The sequence below is a fragment of the Catharus ustulatus genome, chromosome 15 (assembly GCF_009819885.2).
Source record: "Catharus ustulatus isolate bCatUst1 chromosome 15, bCatUst1.pri.v2, whole genome shotgun sequence".
Lineage (NCBI taxonomy): Eukaryota > Metazoa > Chordata > Aves > Passeriformes > Turdidae > Catharus > Catharus ustulatus.
In genome coordinates, this window is record NC_046235.1 from 18,205,478 (window position 1) to 18,221,613 (window position 16,136).

The window sequence follows — 16,136 nt, forward strand, 5'->3', positions numbered from 1 at the left end:
CTACCTGTAAGATGCTCTCAAAGCAGCCTCAAACCTTCTTCCTTAATAAAACCCACAACTTTCTACCCTGTCAGCAGCTGGGGGCTGGGTAGTTCAGCTCAGAGCTGGTGAAAACTACTCTCACATGGAGAGAAGCCAAAGGCTAAGAACAGCAATATTTAGCTTTATATATTCACAAATAAACCAGGATTAATTAGAGCAGGTAACACTAACGCCTCCCCAGCTCCCTCTGCGGGCTGGCACTCGCTCCCAGCCTGTCATTTCCCATGTGAAAAAGGTTAATTCACAATTAGCATCTCTTTATAAAAAGCTTTCAGGGCCAAGTTAGCCCAACTGCAACGAATCTGTGGTTTCAGGGGCCAGCTGCAGATCTTTCTCTTTGCTTTCTAATCACAAAGAAACCTCCCTCACATTCCACAGCGGCAACCTATATAAGGGATGGGGTTCAGGCATTCTTGTTTTTCCTTGAATACTTGAGGGAAGTTTTGTATTTTTTTTCTCTTCACCTGCAGCCCTCGAGAGCATGGCGAGCACTTGGAGGATTTGTGTGTGTTTGTGCTGCTGTTTGTCCTGGCTGTCTGGTGGCTCTGTGGATCCCCCCGGGTTTTTGGCAGCCCCTGAGGATGCTGCCAGCCCGCTGGGCGCGGTGCTGTCCCAAAGCAGGGTCCTGCCTCCCCTGCTCAAGGTGCTGCACGGCTCCCGGGGCTGGCAGGGCGAGGTGCCGCGGCTGCAGCCGGACTCCAGGGCGCTCCGGTACATGAAGAGGCTGTACAGGCTGTCTGCCGGCAGGGACGGCATCCCCAAGGCGCGCCGGGGCCGCCTCTATAACACGGTGCGGCTCTTCAGCCCGGGCTGGGAGTGCGGGCACGGCCACCTGGGGACAGGTACGTCTGGGCTGGGGAGCTCAGGCTTTCTGTGTGCTGGCACAGAGATAAAAATACCGCCTTTCTTTAGAGCTGCTGCTATTTTAGTCCTCGAGGCTCTTCTCCTAAACTGTGGGAGTTTTTTCATAGCCTGCTTCTCCTTGAATGGCATTAGGCACCGACTTCACAGGCTGGGGAACACCGCAAGTGCTATGTACATGCTGATGTTCGGGGCTGACTCATCTCCTCATGAGTCAGAAAAAGCCACAAGCAGATCTAAGCGAAATAAGAAAAGTGTTGAGGTATAATGGGCAGCACATTTCCTTCTACAGCCTATCTTGGTGCTGGTTTTTTTCAAAAAACCACAGCACTGGTACAAGACTTTACCAAACTGCCAGAGACTCCTCTCCTTGCCTGGTGTGCTTGCTAGAGAAGAATCATGAGCAAAACCTGAAGGGAAGAGTAGAATTATTTGGAAATCAGGCTCAGAGCTGGGATGGCGAGGCACCCTGTAACTTATGGTGCTTCCATGGCTTTCTTAAACGTGAGCTGATCATAACCCCACCTAGAAGTCATTGGCTGTTAATCCTGCTGAGGTGACCTGAGTTCACATTTGTCACTAGAAGGACAGATAAACACAAGCATTGCTCTGCTGCACAGGAACAGCCCTTTGAGGTGGAGTTCATGGTTTGTATCCTCTGGAGTGTTCAGTTCCTGTTACTGCATACCAGCACTAAAGAGACAACAGCTAACTTCCTCCTGCGCTGGCTCTTTTAAAGAAATTAATCCTAATAATTGTTAAAATCAGGGAGTTTCTTTGGTTTGTTTTATTTTCTTAATTTTTAACTCTTATGTTCCTGACCAAAGTAGAAATTTCATGTTGTATACGTACGGAAGGGCATCTAAATTGTTTTCTTCTGCTGCTGAATAATTTTTACTAATCTACTGCAACAGTATTTATGTCTACGTGGAGAAATAAGACACACTAACACTTCAGGAATCTGTTTCCTTTCCTAGGAGATGTTCACTCGGTGGATTTACTCTTCAACTTGGATCGTGTTACTGCTCTGGAGCACTTACTCAAGTCTGTCTTGCTCTATTCCTTTGACACATCTGTTCCCATCTCCACTTCCATTACCTGCATATGCCATTTATCCCTTAAGGAACGTGATTCTTCCAGCCAAGTTTGTCCCAGCATTTCCCACTCTCTAGCTTTTAGCCTGCACTTTGACGTTAGGAAACGCAAATGGGTGGAAATGGATGTGACTTCTTTCCTCCAGCCTCTGATTGCTGCGAACAGGAGGAACGTGCACATGGCTCTGAACTTCACTTGTGTGATGGGTGACCCACAAGGGAGCACGACACTGGAGAAGGCTGTCAACGTGACACTGGTTCCCCCTTCCCTTCTGCTGTATCTCAATGACACCAGCGAGCAAGCTTATCACCGGGGGAGCTCGCTGGGGCACGGCAGGAAAAGCGGCAGCAGAGGACAAGGCACCCCCCAGGGTAAAAGGGCCTCTCGCCAGAGAAGGAACGAGAGCCCCAAAGCCACCCCAGCCCCTTCACCCCACAACCTGAGCGAGCACCTGAGGCAGCTCACATTCCCCCAGCACGAGTGCAAGCTGCACAATTTCCGCCTGAGCTTCAGCCAGCTGCGCTGGGACCGCTGGATCATCGCCCCGCACAGGTACAGCCCGCAGTTCTGCCGGGGCGACTGTCCCCGCGCGCTGGGCCAGCGCTACGGCTCGCCGGTGCACACCATGGTGCAGACCCTCATCTACGAGCGCCTGGACCCCGCCGTGCCGCGGCCTTCGTGCGTGCCCGCGGCCTACAGCCCGCTCAGCGTGCTCACCGTCGAGCCCGACGGCTCCATCGCCTACAAGGAGTACGAGGACATGATCGCCACGCGCTGCACCTGCCGCTAGCGCGGACTCTGCGCCCCCACATCTGATTTTTGTATTTGTCGCTACAATCCACTCCAGCAGCACTGCTGTAACTGTGAGGTGGGATTTAAACACAGGGGTTCACATCAGAGCACTGATTTTTGTACTCACTCAGCCTTTCTAGAACGTGTAATTAAATGTAAATAGTGTCTTTTTATCGGGAGGATTTTGCATTTAAAATGGGGGGAAGGTTTCAACTACTAAATGTCTATTTTTAAGCTGCTTTATTACAGATTTAAAAAAGAGAGAAATAAATGGTTATCACACATCCCCTGACATGCAGTGCCTGCTACTCTGCCTCTACAGAAACCTTGGGTGTGGCATCTCCAGCAATGAACTAGGAAGAGAAGCAAATCTTTAATGCTAGAATTATTTCTTCTTTTTCATTCTCTTTCCCTACCACATCCCAGCTCTTCCAAGCAGGATGACAAAACCCTTCCTCACATTTCTGTAGGTTGTTTTTTTACTTTTCTTCTGTTGCACTCTTTGGGCTTTCTCAGCTAAAAGAAGGGTAAGAATTTAAGAGTAATTTGTGAACACTTAAGCACTATTTTGGTAACAATTGGCATCAGGTGAGGCTTCCTTTGATTCAAGAACAAGGAGCAGCTGTCAGTGAGGTGAGGACTGTCCACTGGAGCCACTGTGCTACTGCTTGTAAAGTAGGAAGAATTGTTTAAAAAGTTGAATCCTCAAAAATGGCTTCTAAAAGCTTTAAATGTGTTCATGTAAATGCTGTTCAATATTCTGGAATGTGGGGCCACAGCTCTGTTTCCTCTCACAATGAAACTGTAGGTAACGGTGCCTCTCTCTAAATGCTTTCACACCAAACTTTTACTGCAATTGATTTATTATGATTTATTTTCTCCTCCTAGACTTTTGGGGTTCATACACAACACCTCTCAGCTTTAGTAGGGATTTTTCTTGTTTGTGTGTTTGTTTGTTAATTAAAAGCCGTGCAGCAGCACTATCTTGTAAAACTTGTTCAGAACAACCTTTAACACTGACTTGTAAATGGATTAATAAACCAATGCTGTAACTTTGTGCACTCAGCCACTCACCAGCCCCTACCTCAGATCCTGAGCAGTTTCAGAGGCAGGGGCTGCTCCTGGGGGCTGCTCCTGGGGGCTGCTCTGTGCTGTCACTGTCACTGTGGAGGTGTCCTGGAGGGCTCCTGGAGGTGCAGCAGCCACAGACCTGCCCTAGCAGTGAGGATCCTGCTCCAGGTTTCAGTCTCTGACTGCTGAAATTACAGAGTTTAGCATCAAAAGCTCAAAGCAGAGTCTTGGTGTCACATGGAACCCTCCTGGTGCCAGCACTGAGGCTGGATTGCATCACTGCTGCTCCTCCCTTCAAACTCTGGGAATTTGGCTCTGCTCACCTGCCAGAGAAGGGAATAAAGGGAATTGTTTCCTTAGACAAATCCTTCTAATTGTGGTGAAATGTCTAATGTAGTCCAATAATCCTAATATATTCCAATATTCCATTAATGGGGATTGTCTTTAATATAGTCTAGTAATTCAAATAGCAATATATTAAATATGTGTAATATACTGTAATAATTCCAATAATGTTGAACTTATCTAATATAGTCTAATAATAATGCTGAAGATGTTTAACACATTCAAACAAATCTAATATATTGTAATATTAGTTTAAATAATGGCAAATATGTCTAGTATATAATAATAATCCAGATAAGGTTGAAAGTGTCTAATAACTCTACTATAATTCAAATAATGGTGAAAATGTCTAATGTTCTAACCTTTCTCATCTATTCTAATGATAATTCTAATAATGTTAAATATGCCTAACAATTTTAATATCTTATAATTTCAATTAGTGGAAGATGATTAATTATGGTATAGTAATTCTAATACTTATCCATTAATGTTGAGGCTGATATTAGAATATAATACTGTATCTTCTAACTATAATTGCAATAATGTTGAAGACCTCTAATATATTCTAATAATAATTTGAATAAGTTTGATGTTGAATATATTCTATAATTTGAATAATATGGAATATGTCTAATAGAGTCTAATAGTTATAATACTCTATTAATAATTCCAGTAATATTGAAGCTATCTAATACAGTCTAATAGTAATTTCAGTTATGTGGCAGATGTCCCATATATTCTAATAATAATTCAAATATTGTTTATACTCATTGCAGGAGGGGGTGTGGTGGATATTTAACCTTTAAAAACCTTTTCCAGTGCAAACTCTTCCATAAATCCACAATTCTCTGCTGTAGACACTTCTGCTGTTCATTGCAACCCCACAATCACCACACAAAACTGGGATTTTTTCATTATTTATTTTCATCGGAACACCACAATCACCACACAGAAGTGGGGTTTTTCCTCAGATCATTATTTATTTTTTTCATCAGAACCCCACAATCGCCACACAAAAGTGGATTTTTTCATTATTTATTTTCATCAGAACCCCACAATCACCACACAAAACTGGCATTTTTTTCTCCATTATTTAGTTTCATCGGAACCCCACAATCGCCACACAAAATTGGGACTTTTTCCTCCATTATTTAATTTCATCGGAACCCCACAAAATCAGGATTTTTTTTCTCCATTATTTAATTTCATCGGAACCCACAATCGCCACACAAAAGTGGTTTTTTATTTTTTTTTTCTCCATTATTTATTTTTGTCGCGTTTCCCGCCCTGAGGCGCCGCCCCCCCCATCATGGCGCCCCGCGCCCCCCCCTCCCCTCAGAGCAGGGCCCGTTTATGGCGCACATCGCTAATTACAAACCGCCTGTTAAAACACACTTTAGCATAACTGCAATTTATCACACACACACTTAATTGTATTTACCATTAATTACAAGCGGAAAGCGCCGCTCGCGTGCCCCGGAAGGCGTCGCTGAGGCGGTTCCGGGGCGGGCGGCGGCCATCGCGCGGTGACCGAGGGGACACCGCGGTGACCATGGGCAAGCACTTCGGGAACCTGGCGCGGGTGCGCCATGTCATCAGCTACAGCCTGTCTCCCTTCGAGCAGCAAGCCTTCCCCAACATCGTGTCCCACGGCATCCCCAATGTGGGCCGCCGCTTCGCCTCGCAGGTGCTGAAGGTGGTGCCGCGTGAGTACAGGGGGGAATCCCCTCTTTTTTTGTAGCCTCTTTGTAGCGTGTAGTGTAAGTTTGGGGAGGGGAACATTGCAGGGTGGGTGTGGGTGTTGTTTTGTCGCAGGAGGTTCCTGCTGCTCGCGGTGCAGTGTCCCCTCACTTAGGTGTTCCCATATTGTGAAATCCCCTTCTCCCAGCGTCTCCGTGTTGTGAAATCGCCTTATTCCAGTGTCCCTTCCCTGCAGCGTCCTTCTGTAGGTGTCCCCTCACTGCATCGTGTGCCACTTGATTGTGAATGTGACCTTACTGTGAAAGTCCCGGTGCTGTAATGTCCCCTCACTGCATTATCCCCTTAGAGCAGTGTCCCCTCATTCCACTGTCCCTTTAATGGAGAGTGTCCCTTCATAGCAGTGTCCCCTCGTTCCAGTGTCCCTTTGATGGAGAGTGTCCCTTTCTGGCAGTGTCCCCTCTTTCCCCTGTCCCTTTTAATGGAGGGTGTCCCTTCATAGCAGTGTCCCCTTGTTCCACTGTCCCTTTATTGGAGAGTGTCCCTTTCTGGCAGTGTCCCCTCATTCCACTGTCCCTTTAATGGAGTGTGTCCCTTCATAGTAGTGTCCCCTTGTTCCACTGTCCCTTTAATGGAGAGTGTCCCTTTCTAGCAGTGTCCCCTCTATCTGCTGTCCCTTTAATGGAGAGTGTCCCTTTCTAGAGTGTCCCCTCATTCCAGTGTCCCTTTCTGGCAGTGTCCCCTCTTTCCACTGTCCCTTTAATGGAGAGTGTCCCTTCATAGCACTGTCCCCTCGTTCCCCTGTCCCTTTATTGGAGAGTGTCCCTTTCTAGAGTGTCCCCTCATTCCAGTGTCCCTTTATAGCAGTGTCCTCTCTTTCCACTGTCCCTTTAATGAAGAGTGTCCCTTTCTGGCAGTGTCCCCTCATTCCAGTGTCCCTTTCTGGCAGTGTCCCCTCTACCTGCTGTCCCCTGACCGTGCCTGTTCTCTGTCCCTGCCAGCCTTGGCCATCGGTTACCTCATTTATTCCTGGGGGACGCAGGAGTTCGAGCGGCTCAAGAGGAAAAACCCGGCTGACTACGAGCACGAGCAGTGACCAGGAGCACAGCAGTGACCACAGGCAGTGACCACGAGGCTCTGGAGCTCCCTGGGGCTCTCTGTGCTTGTTCCCATGGCCAGAGGGGATTAGCAGGGAGATAAGCTTTGGATAATAAACTGTAACTTTGCCCCATGACTCTGTGTGAAATCCGTGTCTTGAGCTGTTTGAGGTGAGGAGCATCAAATCCCTTGTCTGGTTCTCTCTGTACAGGCAGATAATCAGGCTGAAGTTCCATGTGCTCGGATGTTTTTATCTTAGAGCACTTCCAGCCTCCATAATTCCTGTTGAAATATTCCTCAATATAAAGCGCAGCAAGCGCTGGTTTGAAATTGTTCCTTGTCCCCTTTATTTTTCCCATCATTGGCTGCTGCTTTTCCTCCAGCCTTGAGATCTGTGAAATACAAACACTCCCTGGTTTGGAATCGATTTCAGCTGGATGGGCTGGCTGGTGGCTTGGGATTTGGGGTGGACCCTGACCCCTGGCCAGAGGCTCGCTCTTCATGGGAGCCCAGGCAGCAGGGGAACAGGTACAGGCTGCACCAGGAGAGGTTTCACCTCTGTGTAACAAAGAAATTTTTTCCACTGAGAACAATCAGTCCCTGGAACAGCCTGGGGGTTTCAGGAGGTGGCTGGACAGGGTGCCAGGTAACCTCCTCTGGGCTCCCTTCCCACAAAATCAACCTGCACCAGCTGATCTGCCAAGGTCCCTTCCAACCTGGGCTGTTCTCTGATCCTGTCATTCTAATTACCTAGTTATACAAATGTTAATTGAGTGATTGCATTCTGATATCTGGAGAGTGGTAAGAGGCTGCATTAGAACCTTCTTGAAAACTGCCAGGATAAGCAAGACTATTTAAGGCCTGAAGATGATTAAAAAATCAGCTGCTGGTAATAAAGTTGCTTAAATATGTGACAAATTCACCCTGTGTCTCTGAGTATAGAAACACCTTCACTGTTGGAAGCTCAGAACACGTGGCTGGTTCCTTTATCCTAATTTTTTCCTCCCAGTGTTCCACTGACTGCCTCCAGCTCCCATCCATGCAGAGCAACACGTTGGTGTTGCTGCTGTGCTATTCCTGGAGCTGTCCTGGGGGTTTATCTTATCTGCAGGGCAGGAATGACGTTTCCCTGTGTGAGTTTCCCTCAGGGTGCTCAGGGCTGGGCTGTCAGGAAGACAATGATGCTCAGGCTCTCACTTCAGGAAGCTGGGCTTATGCAATTTTTATAGCTCAGTGCTGGAGGATTTTGGGGCTCAGAGCACACGAGACTGAGCTCAGCCTCTTGTGTTTCCTCCAAGCCCAGCCTGAGGTTGGAGGCAATGAAAGTGGCAATAAAATCAGTCAGGCAGTGCTCCCAAGTTGTGCCAAAAATATTCTGTGCTTAGCTGCATTTTGGGTCACTGCTATTTTCTAGGCAGCTTAAGCAAGTGGGGAGCTGGATGCTGTGGCTGAGAGCTGGCAGAGATGTATAAAGGGAGATTTATCCAGAAGAGACCTCAAAGCCCACCCAGTGCCACCCTGCCATGGCAGGGACACCGCCCACTGTCCCAGGCTGCTCCAAGCCGAGTCCAGCCTGGCCCTGGACACTGCCAGGGATCCAGGGGCAGCCACAGCTTCTCTGGGAAAGTGTGCCAGGGCCTCAGAGGGAACAATTCCTTCCCAACATCCCATCTAACCCTGCCCTCTGGCAGCTTGAAGCCATTCCCTTGTGTGTCACTGTGTGCCTGCATTCAAGCCCCTCTCCCTGAGATGTTCCATCCAGAACCTGGTGTCCTGCTCACAGGGCAGGCAGGGCAGGGTGGGCTCAGTGACAGCCCCAGGGGACTCTGCCTTGGCAGCTCAGTCCCTGTGTGCTGTCCCTCGTGTCCCGGGGCTCTCACGGTCCCTGCTCCTGCTCAGACAGCTGAACTGTGCCTGGCCCAGGGGCCAGACTAAGGCAAACAGAGGGGCAAACAGAGGGGCAAACAGAGGGGCAAACAGAGGGGCAAACAGAGGGGCAGCGGCACCGCGGCCACGCCGGCCCCGGGCAGGGTCAGCCCTGCGGGGTCAGCACGGAGGGACAGGACAGGAACAGGGACAGGGGCAGTGCTGAGCTGCTCCACCTGCAGCTGTTGCTACCCTGCCCTGCCATCCCAACCCTGCTCTGCCATCCCAAACCTGCCCTACCATCCTGTCACCGTGCTCACCCATCCCAAACCTTCCCTGCCATCCCAACCCTGCCCTGCCATCCTGTGACTGTGCCCATCCATCCCAATCCTTCCCTGCCATCCCAACCCCTGCCCTGCCATCCTGTCACCGTGCCCAGCCATCCCAAACCTTCTCTGCAATCCTGTGACTGTGTTCACCCATCCCAAACCTTCCCTGCCATCCCAACCCTGCCGTGCCAGCCTCCATCTCTGATCCAAGCCCCATTCCAAACTGGGATGGCTGCTGCCTGACCTGTGGCAGTGGCAGTTTGACCCATGGGCATTGCAGAATCTAAACAAGGTGCTTGAAAAGTTTTCACTCGTTTATTTCTGTTCTCCTTTGGGCAATTATTAGAAGCAGCAACAGAGCAACATTTTGTGTTTTTTTCTCACATCCCTGCTGTGGTGTCTTACCAGCCTGTGGGAATTGAGGCCATGGAAAGGACCAGCTCAGTTATACTCTTTTTTTCCCCCCCAGTTTCTTGCACAGAGCAGTTTGCTGCCTGACAGGGACAGTCTAATGCTATTAGTGACCCAGAAGGACAGACAACAATTCTGATATAGATATAAATAAATATAAACCATCACAGAGTACCAGCCTTCCCCAGCCAAATAAACTGAGACAGTGACTTACAGAGGGCTCTGCTGCTCTTCCAAACCTGGTGCTTTATGGAAGAAGTCAGGGCTCCTGCTGCTGCCTTGTCCTCCTTTATGTTCTACACTAGTGCCTGATGGAAATGGCAGAAATCAAAACTCAGATGCATGAAAAGAAAGGAGTCCATGGGAAAAACAACTGACAAATTCCCAGCCAAATATAAATTAACTTTTTAAGTTCAGCTACTTAGCTCCATGATTTCCTGTTCCATTTCCTTCCTTCTTTAAGATTCCCTTCTTAAGATTCAGAGAAGCAAAACAAATAGGGTAGAGGAAGGTATGTAAGAACCATCCTAGGATGGGAATTATCAAAAAGTGGTGGTAGCCTCTGCTGGGAAGGTTTTTCTTTTCATCCCAGTGAAATTTGGGCTAAGGGCTAATCATCTGACATCACAGCATTATCTAAGTCACTTGCACTCCACGCTGGCACTTGTGCCTTCATATTAAGCAATCAAAGAAACAGACCCTGTGACATCCAGATCTGCATTTACAATTTAGCCAAAACACAGTTCTTTATACACTTACTATTTTATAAAGTATTTGCTTGAATTAAAACCTGTTCCAAAACCTGACACAAGCTGCAAGGTCACTGCAATCTCAGATGTCTTGACCTGACAGATGTGGGGCAGATGTGGGAGGCAGAGAGCAGCACAGCATGATTTGGGTTGGAAAGGCCCTTAAAGCTCCTGCAGTTCCCCCCACCTTCACCAGCCCAGGCTGCTCCAAGCCCCATCCAAGGAGATCCACAGGGTCCCACAGGTGAGGAGCCATGAGACACAAACATGGGACAAGCACACTGTGTAAGCAGAGGGCAGAGATGAGAGGCACCAGCTCTGCTCACACTCCTCTGCTGCTGCAATCTCACTCCACAATGGAAAAACTGAAACTTCCTCTCAATGACAGAGCCTCTCCACCCCCACGGGAGCTGCTGGCATTTTTGGGAGCCTGATGGTGAGTGACACAGTTTGGGGGCAGAGATGGCTCATCCAGAGAAACCACAGTCTGCACAAGGAGCAGCTCCAGACAAGCCCTGAGCAGCCTCTTCCATTATTGACCTCGAGATGATTATCTTTGACACCTTTGGCTTGCTGGGGGAAGAGCTCTGTGAGTTATCACACATTGTACATTCCCAAACCCAGCTGGAAAGTGTTACACCTGCTTTTTGAGCACTGTGTGCCTGGAAATAAAGGTTAAGCAACTTCCTTACGGTTCTTTCATTACCAAGAGCGAGAAACAAATCAAAAGCACAATTGTCTGCTCCGAATCAGCTTGGCAAGACAACCCTTACCCCTGCTTGGCAAACTCAGCCACTGAAGCTAAATTAAGCTTTTGATCTTGACCATAATAACTTGGGCCAGCCCCACTTTTGCTTACAAATAGACCATGGAGTTCTGGTAACATCTTAGGAGGGCTTTAAAAAAACGGAACAGTTGGCACAAGGGGTCAGCACAACTGACCAGACAAAGTACAAGTGGAAGGGGAGTAAATCATTAGCTTGAGATAGGCCTTGAACCAGATCACTGCAGCACATGTAGACTTAGCAATTCTCTCTTGCTCCAAAGCGAACTTTGGCCCTGTAATAACTGGCAGCTGATGCAATGATAAGAGAATGAAGTCTATAAAAATGTAGCTGCAAGCCTGGGAAGTCCTGACTGGAACTCTTTGTGCCTCCTCCGCCCACGGCTGCTCCAGGTGACAGCTCCTGCTGGGAAGATGCACTGGTGGAAAGTGATGGCAGCCCTTCTGCTCTGCTCACTGCTGCTCAGCCAGGTAAACTGAGACCATACTGCAAAACTATTTACAGGGCTGATTCAAAGGACAGGCAGTGCAGAAAAGCTGTTATGATTTGGATGGACAACTGGCAGGAGTTAAGAGGTGACAGCAGGGCTTTTTAGAGGATTCAGCACCATAAAAATGTAGAGTTACTGCTGAATGAATACTGAGCTATTCTGAGCCACAGCTCAGCCAGCAATTCTGCCTTCCCTCCCAAGAAGATTAAAACCATCACTAATTTTGGGAGCTATTTCTTTGGGGTTGGGCTGCAAGCAAAGCTTTACCCAGAGGGTGCTGCGATCTGAAAAGCAGAAAGATTTCCAGCGCTTCCCTTCGAATGAAGACTGCTGAGCTCAGCAGCACAAGGAGGAAGTGCTGCACTGCCACGTGTGCTGATGGTCACCCTGCTGTGTTGCAGAGCCACGGCGTGTCCCTGTCCCTGTCCCCAGCCCGCAGCCCCCGGCAGCGGCGCATGACGCCCTTCTGGAGAGGAGTGTCCCTGAGACCCATCGGAGCCTCGTGCAGGGACAACAGCGAGTGCCTCACCATGCTCTGCAGGTAACACAGCATTCCCACCTGGCCTCGTCCAAATGGCATCCAGAGGTCACTCTGTGCATAAAAAAAGATACCAGGAATAGGGATGGGGTAACAGAGTCAGGCTTTAGTAAGCAGAACAAACAGAGCAGAGTCCAGGTGTGCAGGGTGCCAGCCCCAGTCCTTTCACTGCAACCCCAAATAACCTGGCTGGCCAAAGGGAACACAGGGCTCCAGACAGCTTTAGGTGACTTACAGACCTTCCCATCAATCCTTTCCTTTAAAGCATGTACTAATGAAAAGTGAAAAAGCCTGTATTAATTAATAACTTACCCTAAATTAATTTTGGGTGATTATTTTAGGTCATAGTTCAAAAAGCAGCTATGATATCAAAATTTAGTTCTGCAACAATATCAAACTATTTAGTTCTCACTAGGCATGAGCAAATTGTCCAACTACATATAAATTGATTAGTTATAATTATTACTTAATGACTGAAAGGTGATTTTGTATGGCACCTGTTGTACACTTACACCAGCACTCAGACAGGATAGAAAAGTCATTTTCTACTGTATATAAATAGCAGTAATGGATAAATATATCCTTTTATTAATGAATATAGTATATCTTATTATTAATGAATATTGTTATAAATAAGCTTATTTTATATTATAAATTATTAGGACAAGTAAGTTAATGCTATGTTTAGAATTGTGATGGAAAGCAAAGACCAAAAAATGAATCAAGAAATGAACAGCTGAGGGGAGCTGAGCTGAGTGCTGAACCCAGCACTGCTGACAAAGATGTACCTGGGAGCCCTGGCTGAGCCCTCAGAGCCTCAGGCTGGTTTTGTTTTTATTTTCCTCGTGATGGCTTTGTTTTTATTTTCCTTGTGATAGCTTTGTTTTTATTTTCCTTGTGATAGCTTTGTTTCTATTTTCCCCATGATGGTTTTGGTTTTATTTTCCCCAGGAAAAACCGCTGCCTGCTCTCCACAGCCTCAGCGTGAGCTGGCACCAAGCACAGCCTGCACTGTTACTGCTGAACATGCTCCACACACTTGGGATGTATTTATTGACTGCTCAGGAGCTGCAAGGGCCTCCAGCAATCAGAGTATTTAATATTTCTGTCACATGTGCTGATAAAAGGACTTCAAAGAGCTCGAGAGCATCTCCTGCCACAGCCATGCCTCTGGAGGCCTCTGGCCAAGCTCAATAAAAGGGCTCTGCATCTCCTGCTCGTTTGGTTTTTTTGTAATGCTTTCTATTATTTATTTGAAGGTGTGAATTAAAGTATATATTCAGCAAAGCAGCTTGGTTTTCCTTGTATCTCGAGCAAAGTGGGTGGTGAGCACAGAGCTGGGGCTCAGCTCCAGCCAGACTTTGGACATTTATCCTGGCCCCTGGAGAGGGCACAAAGTAGATCAGGCCCCATCTCCCCCCAGCCCAGCTCTTATCAGCCCTCAGATAAAGGCCTGTTGGAAAGAGGGAACCAAACTGATAATACTGATAATACAATTCCAATATCCCAAATATATCCAGAGATAAGTGGAATGAGAACTATTTACTTTTAATTACTTCTAATCAAATTTACTTAAATACATGTCCTAGACTGACTTTTGCCACTGACCTTATATCCTGTCTTAAAATGAATTGATCAAAATGATGTTTTGATGTGTTGGATGTTGACTTGGAGGCTGAAAGACAAAAAAGAAAATATATCAACACATGGACTGGATGCTACTTTTGTTTCACAGAAGGCCCCACAAAACAGATACAAGCACAAGGGATTGGAAGTTTAATACAGAAAATCTATTTGATATTTATTAAACTTAGTTTCTCCAGTTACAGTTTTGCATTGTACAAAGCATTTTAATGACACAGTAGTTAAAAAGATCTTTACAAATTGAAATGTGATACCCTTTTCTCCAAATATTTTAATTGCCATAAATTTGTTTAAAAATACACATTAAACGCATGTTTCAGACACTAAACTTTCTATAATCTCAATACCACAAAATACATAGAATATACTATACAGATGTGGAAAAAATCTAGTTAGTATATAATACTTTGCTCACCATTAACAGCTTTATTACGTGAAATGCACATACTGACTTAGAAATCCTAATTTTGAGCCCCAAAGTACCCTTTGAAATTTCAAATGTATTGCAACAAATAAAATCACAGTTTGTTTCTTTTTTTTTCTGGTTTTGGTTGAAGACAGATGCCCAAATCTTTTGATAGAAAACAAAATGTAACACATGGACTTGTCATGTACAAAGCATAAAACAGAGACATCCCATTAGTTACTAATAGTACCTTCCTGTAGGATTAATCAGGGCTTCATTTATAAGTGACAGGTTAAAAGTTACCTCCCCTCCCCAGCCCTCCCCCAAAAGAAAAACCCCTTCTTCACCAAATAATAATTTCAAATAAGATAAAGGATTTTTAATAAATATATAAGCACTTTATCCTCCATATACAAAATTTTTTTTTAAAACAATTTAAAAGGGGGACCAGATACAAATGTCAGGAACTGTGCTTGGAAAGTCATGCCTGGTCCTTGGAGTAGAGTTTGGGATGTGGAATGCCAAGGCAGCGCCAGGAGCCGTGCCCTGGGCCAGGGATGGAGTCTGGGATGGGCACAGTGAGAATTCAGCTCCCAGGTGGAACAAAAGCAGGGGAGGCAGAGCCCCACAACAGCCCAGCCCCAAAACAGCCCAGATCTCACAACAGCCCAGCCCCAAAAGAGCCCAGATCTCACAAAAACCCAGATCTCACAACAGCCCAGATCTCACAACAGCCCAGCTCCCTGGGGATGGGCACAGCCCCCAAGAGCCCCCAGCAGCTGGAATTGCTGCCAGAGCACACCCAGGGCTGAGCCTGGCCCGGGAGCAGCGCTGCCCTCCCCTCCCCAGGGCCACCACGGACCCCCAGGATCCCCAGGGACACCTCGTGCCTGGGAAGCCCTCCTGGAACACTCAGCATCTCTGGGGGGTGGCAGCAAGGCTGGGGCTCCTCTCTGTCCCTCGGGATGGCCAGCACTGACCTCGTTGCTCACTGGAACAGGGGTTTTCCAGAACACTGACACATGGCAGGGAGAAGTTTCGACCCTGACCCAAGGATTTGTCGGGAAAGGAAGAATTTGGAAGTTGTTTACTCCCCAATGGGTAATTCAAACTTGACTTGCTCAGGCCCTTGTGGATCTGCCTCAATGGAAACACTGCAGTGACAGCAAAGATCTGTTCAGAAAATGACATTAAATACAGCAAAGGTAGTTTCTCTCACTTTTCAGCAGTTTGCCTTTTGGGCAAACTCCATAATTCTCTGCCTACGGCTTTATTTTACTTGCCCCAGGCAAGTGCTACATCATTCCCATAAATTCTGACTCTCTGTGTGTTGGGGCCATTCATAAATACATTTCAGGGCATTTTTTTGTTACCACAGCAATCAAGCCTCAGCAATCTAAAGGAATATACATTGCACTCCTGGATAATATGCAATATTTATCACCAATAAGATGGTGACTCAGCACTCAATAAATAATATATCAATATAGTCAGTTGCACCATAATCTAAAAACAAGTATAACATATACTTTGGACAGACTGAGTCATATATATATACATATATATTAAAAGACACATACAATACAAATTGCATACTGCCATCGAAGCCAAGGAGAGCCGTCCGTCTGCTCTGCTTTATGGCTGAGATTCAAATCAAAACAAAACTCTTGGGCTGGTTTACTCTGGTGTCCTGAAGATTTGTTTGGAATTATAAATGGTTTGCACCTTTATCACCTGGAACCTGCAAGTCTGAGAGCAAAGTCAAACAGCACAGATAGCTGAGCAAGCCTAGTCTGATTGAGCCATTTGTAAGATTCACCAACTGGGGCCATGATCAGCAAGGGAATTAAAATTACAGCCTTGATATGCATTGATACACATTCCCTATCCAGGGAATCATTTGGGAAGCCAGGACT

At 46.7% G+C, this 16,136-nt stretch overlaps 3 protein-coding genes across 3 annotated transcripts; all 3 read left to right on the plus strand.

Moving 5' to 3' along the window:
- The first annotated feature begins 506 nt into the window (after positions 1-506).
- Positions 507-2,788, plus strand: GDF9 (growth differentiation factor 9). Its single transcript, XM_033073622.1, has 2 exons — positions 507-884; positions 1,881-2,788. Exons 1-2 carry the CDS (start codon positions 524-526, stop codon positions 2,786-2,788), a joined length of 1,269 nt encoding a protein of 422 aa, XP_032929513.1. The 5' UTR covers positions 507-523.
- A 2,893-nt stretch (positions 2,789-5,681) lies between these two features.
- LOC117003613 (cytochrome b-c1 complex subunit 8) lies at positions 5,682-7,138 on the plus strand. Its single transcript, XM_033073623.2, has 2 exons — positions 5,682-5,912; positions 6,906-7,138. Exons 1-2 carry the CDS (start codon positions 5,759-5,761, stop codon positions 6,998-7,000), a joined length of 249 nt encoding a protein of 82 aa, XP_032929514.1. The 5' UTR covers positions 5,682-5,758; the 3' UTR covers positions 7,001-7,138.
- A 2,226-nt stretch (positions 7,139-9,364) lies between these two features.
- On the plus strand, positions 9,365-13,319 carry LEAP2 (liver enriched antimicrobial peptide 2). The gene is made up of 3 exons (XM_033072948.1): positions 9,365-11,612; positions 12,034-12,173; positions 13,122-13,319. Exons 1-3 carry the CDS (start codon positions 11,556-11,558, stop codon positions 13,156-13,158), a joined length of 234 nt encoding a protein of 77 aa, XP_032928839.1. The 5' UTR covers positions 9,365-11,555; the 3' UTR covers positions 13,159-13,319.
- Positions 13,320-16,136: the final 2,817 nt, after the last annotated feature.

Bases quoted from the DNA above. Each gene is read 5' to 3' on its own strand.
- GDF9 (XM_033073622.1), top strand. From the start codon at position 524: ATGGCGAGCACTTGGAGGATTTGTGTGTGTTTGTGCTGCTGTTTGTCC. The intron at 885-1,880 runs GTACGTCTGGGC...TTCCTTTCCTAG, and splicing joins GCACGGCCACCTGGGGACAG to GAGATGTTCACTCGGTGGAT.
- LOC117003613 (XM_033073623.2), top strand. From the start codon at position 5,759: ATGGGCAAGCACTTCGGGAACCTGGCGCGGGTGCGCCATGTCATCAGC. The intron at 5,913-6,905 runs GTGAGTACAGGG...TGTCCCTGCCAG, and splicing joins GGTGCTGAAGGTGGTGCCGC to CCTTGGCCATCGGTTACCTC.
- LEAP2 (XM_033072948.1), top strand. From the start codon at position 11,556: ATGCACTGGTGGAAAGTGATGGCAGCCCTTCTGCTCTGCTCACTGCTG. The intron at 11,613-12,033 runs GTAAACTGAGAC...GCTGTGTTGCAG, and splicing joins GCTCACTGCTGCTCAGCCAG to AGCCACGGCGTGTCCCTGTC. The intron at 12,174-13,121 runs GTAACACAGCAT...TATTTTCCCCAG, and splicing joins TGCCTCACCATGCTCTGCAG to GAAAAACCGCTGCCTGCTCT.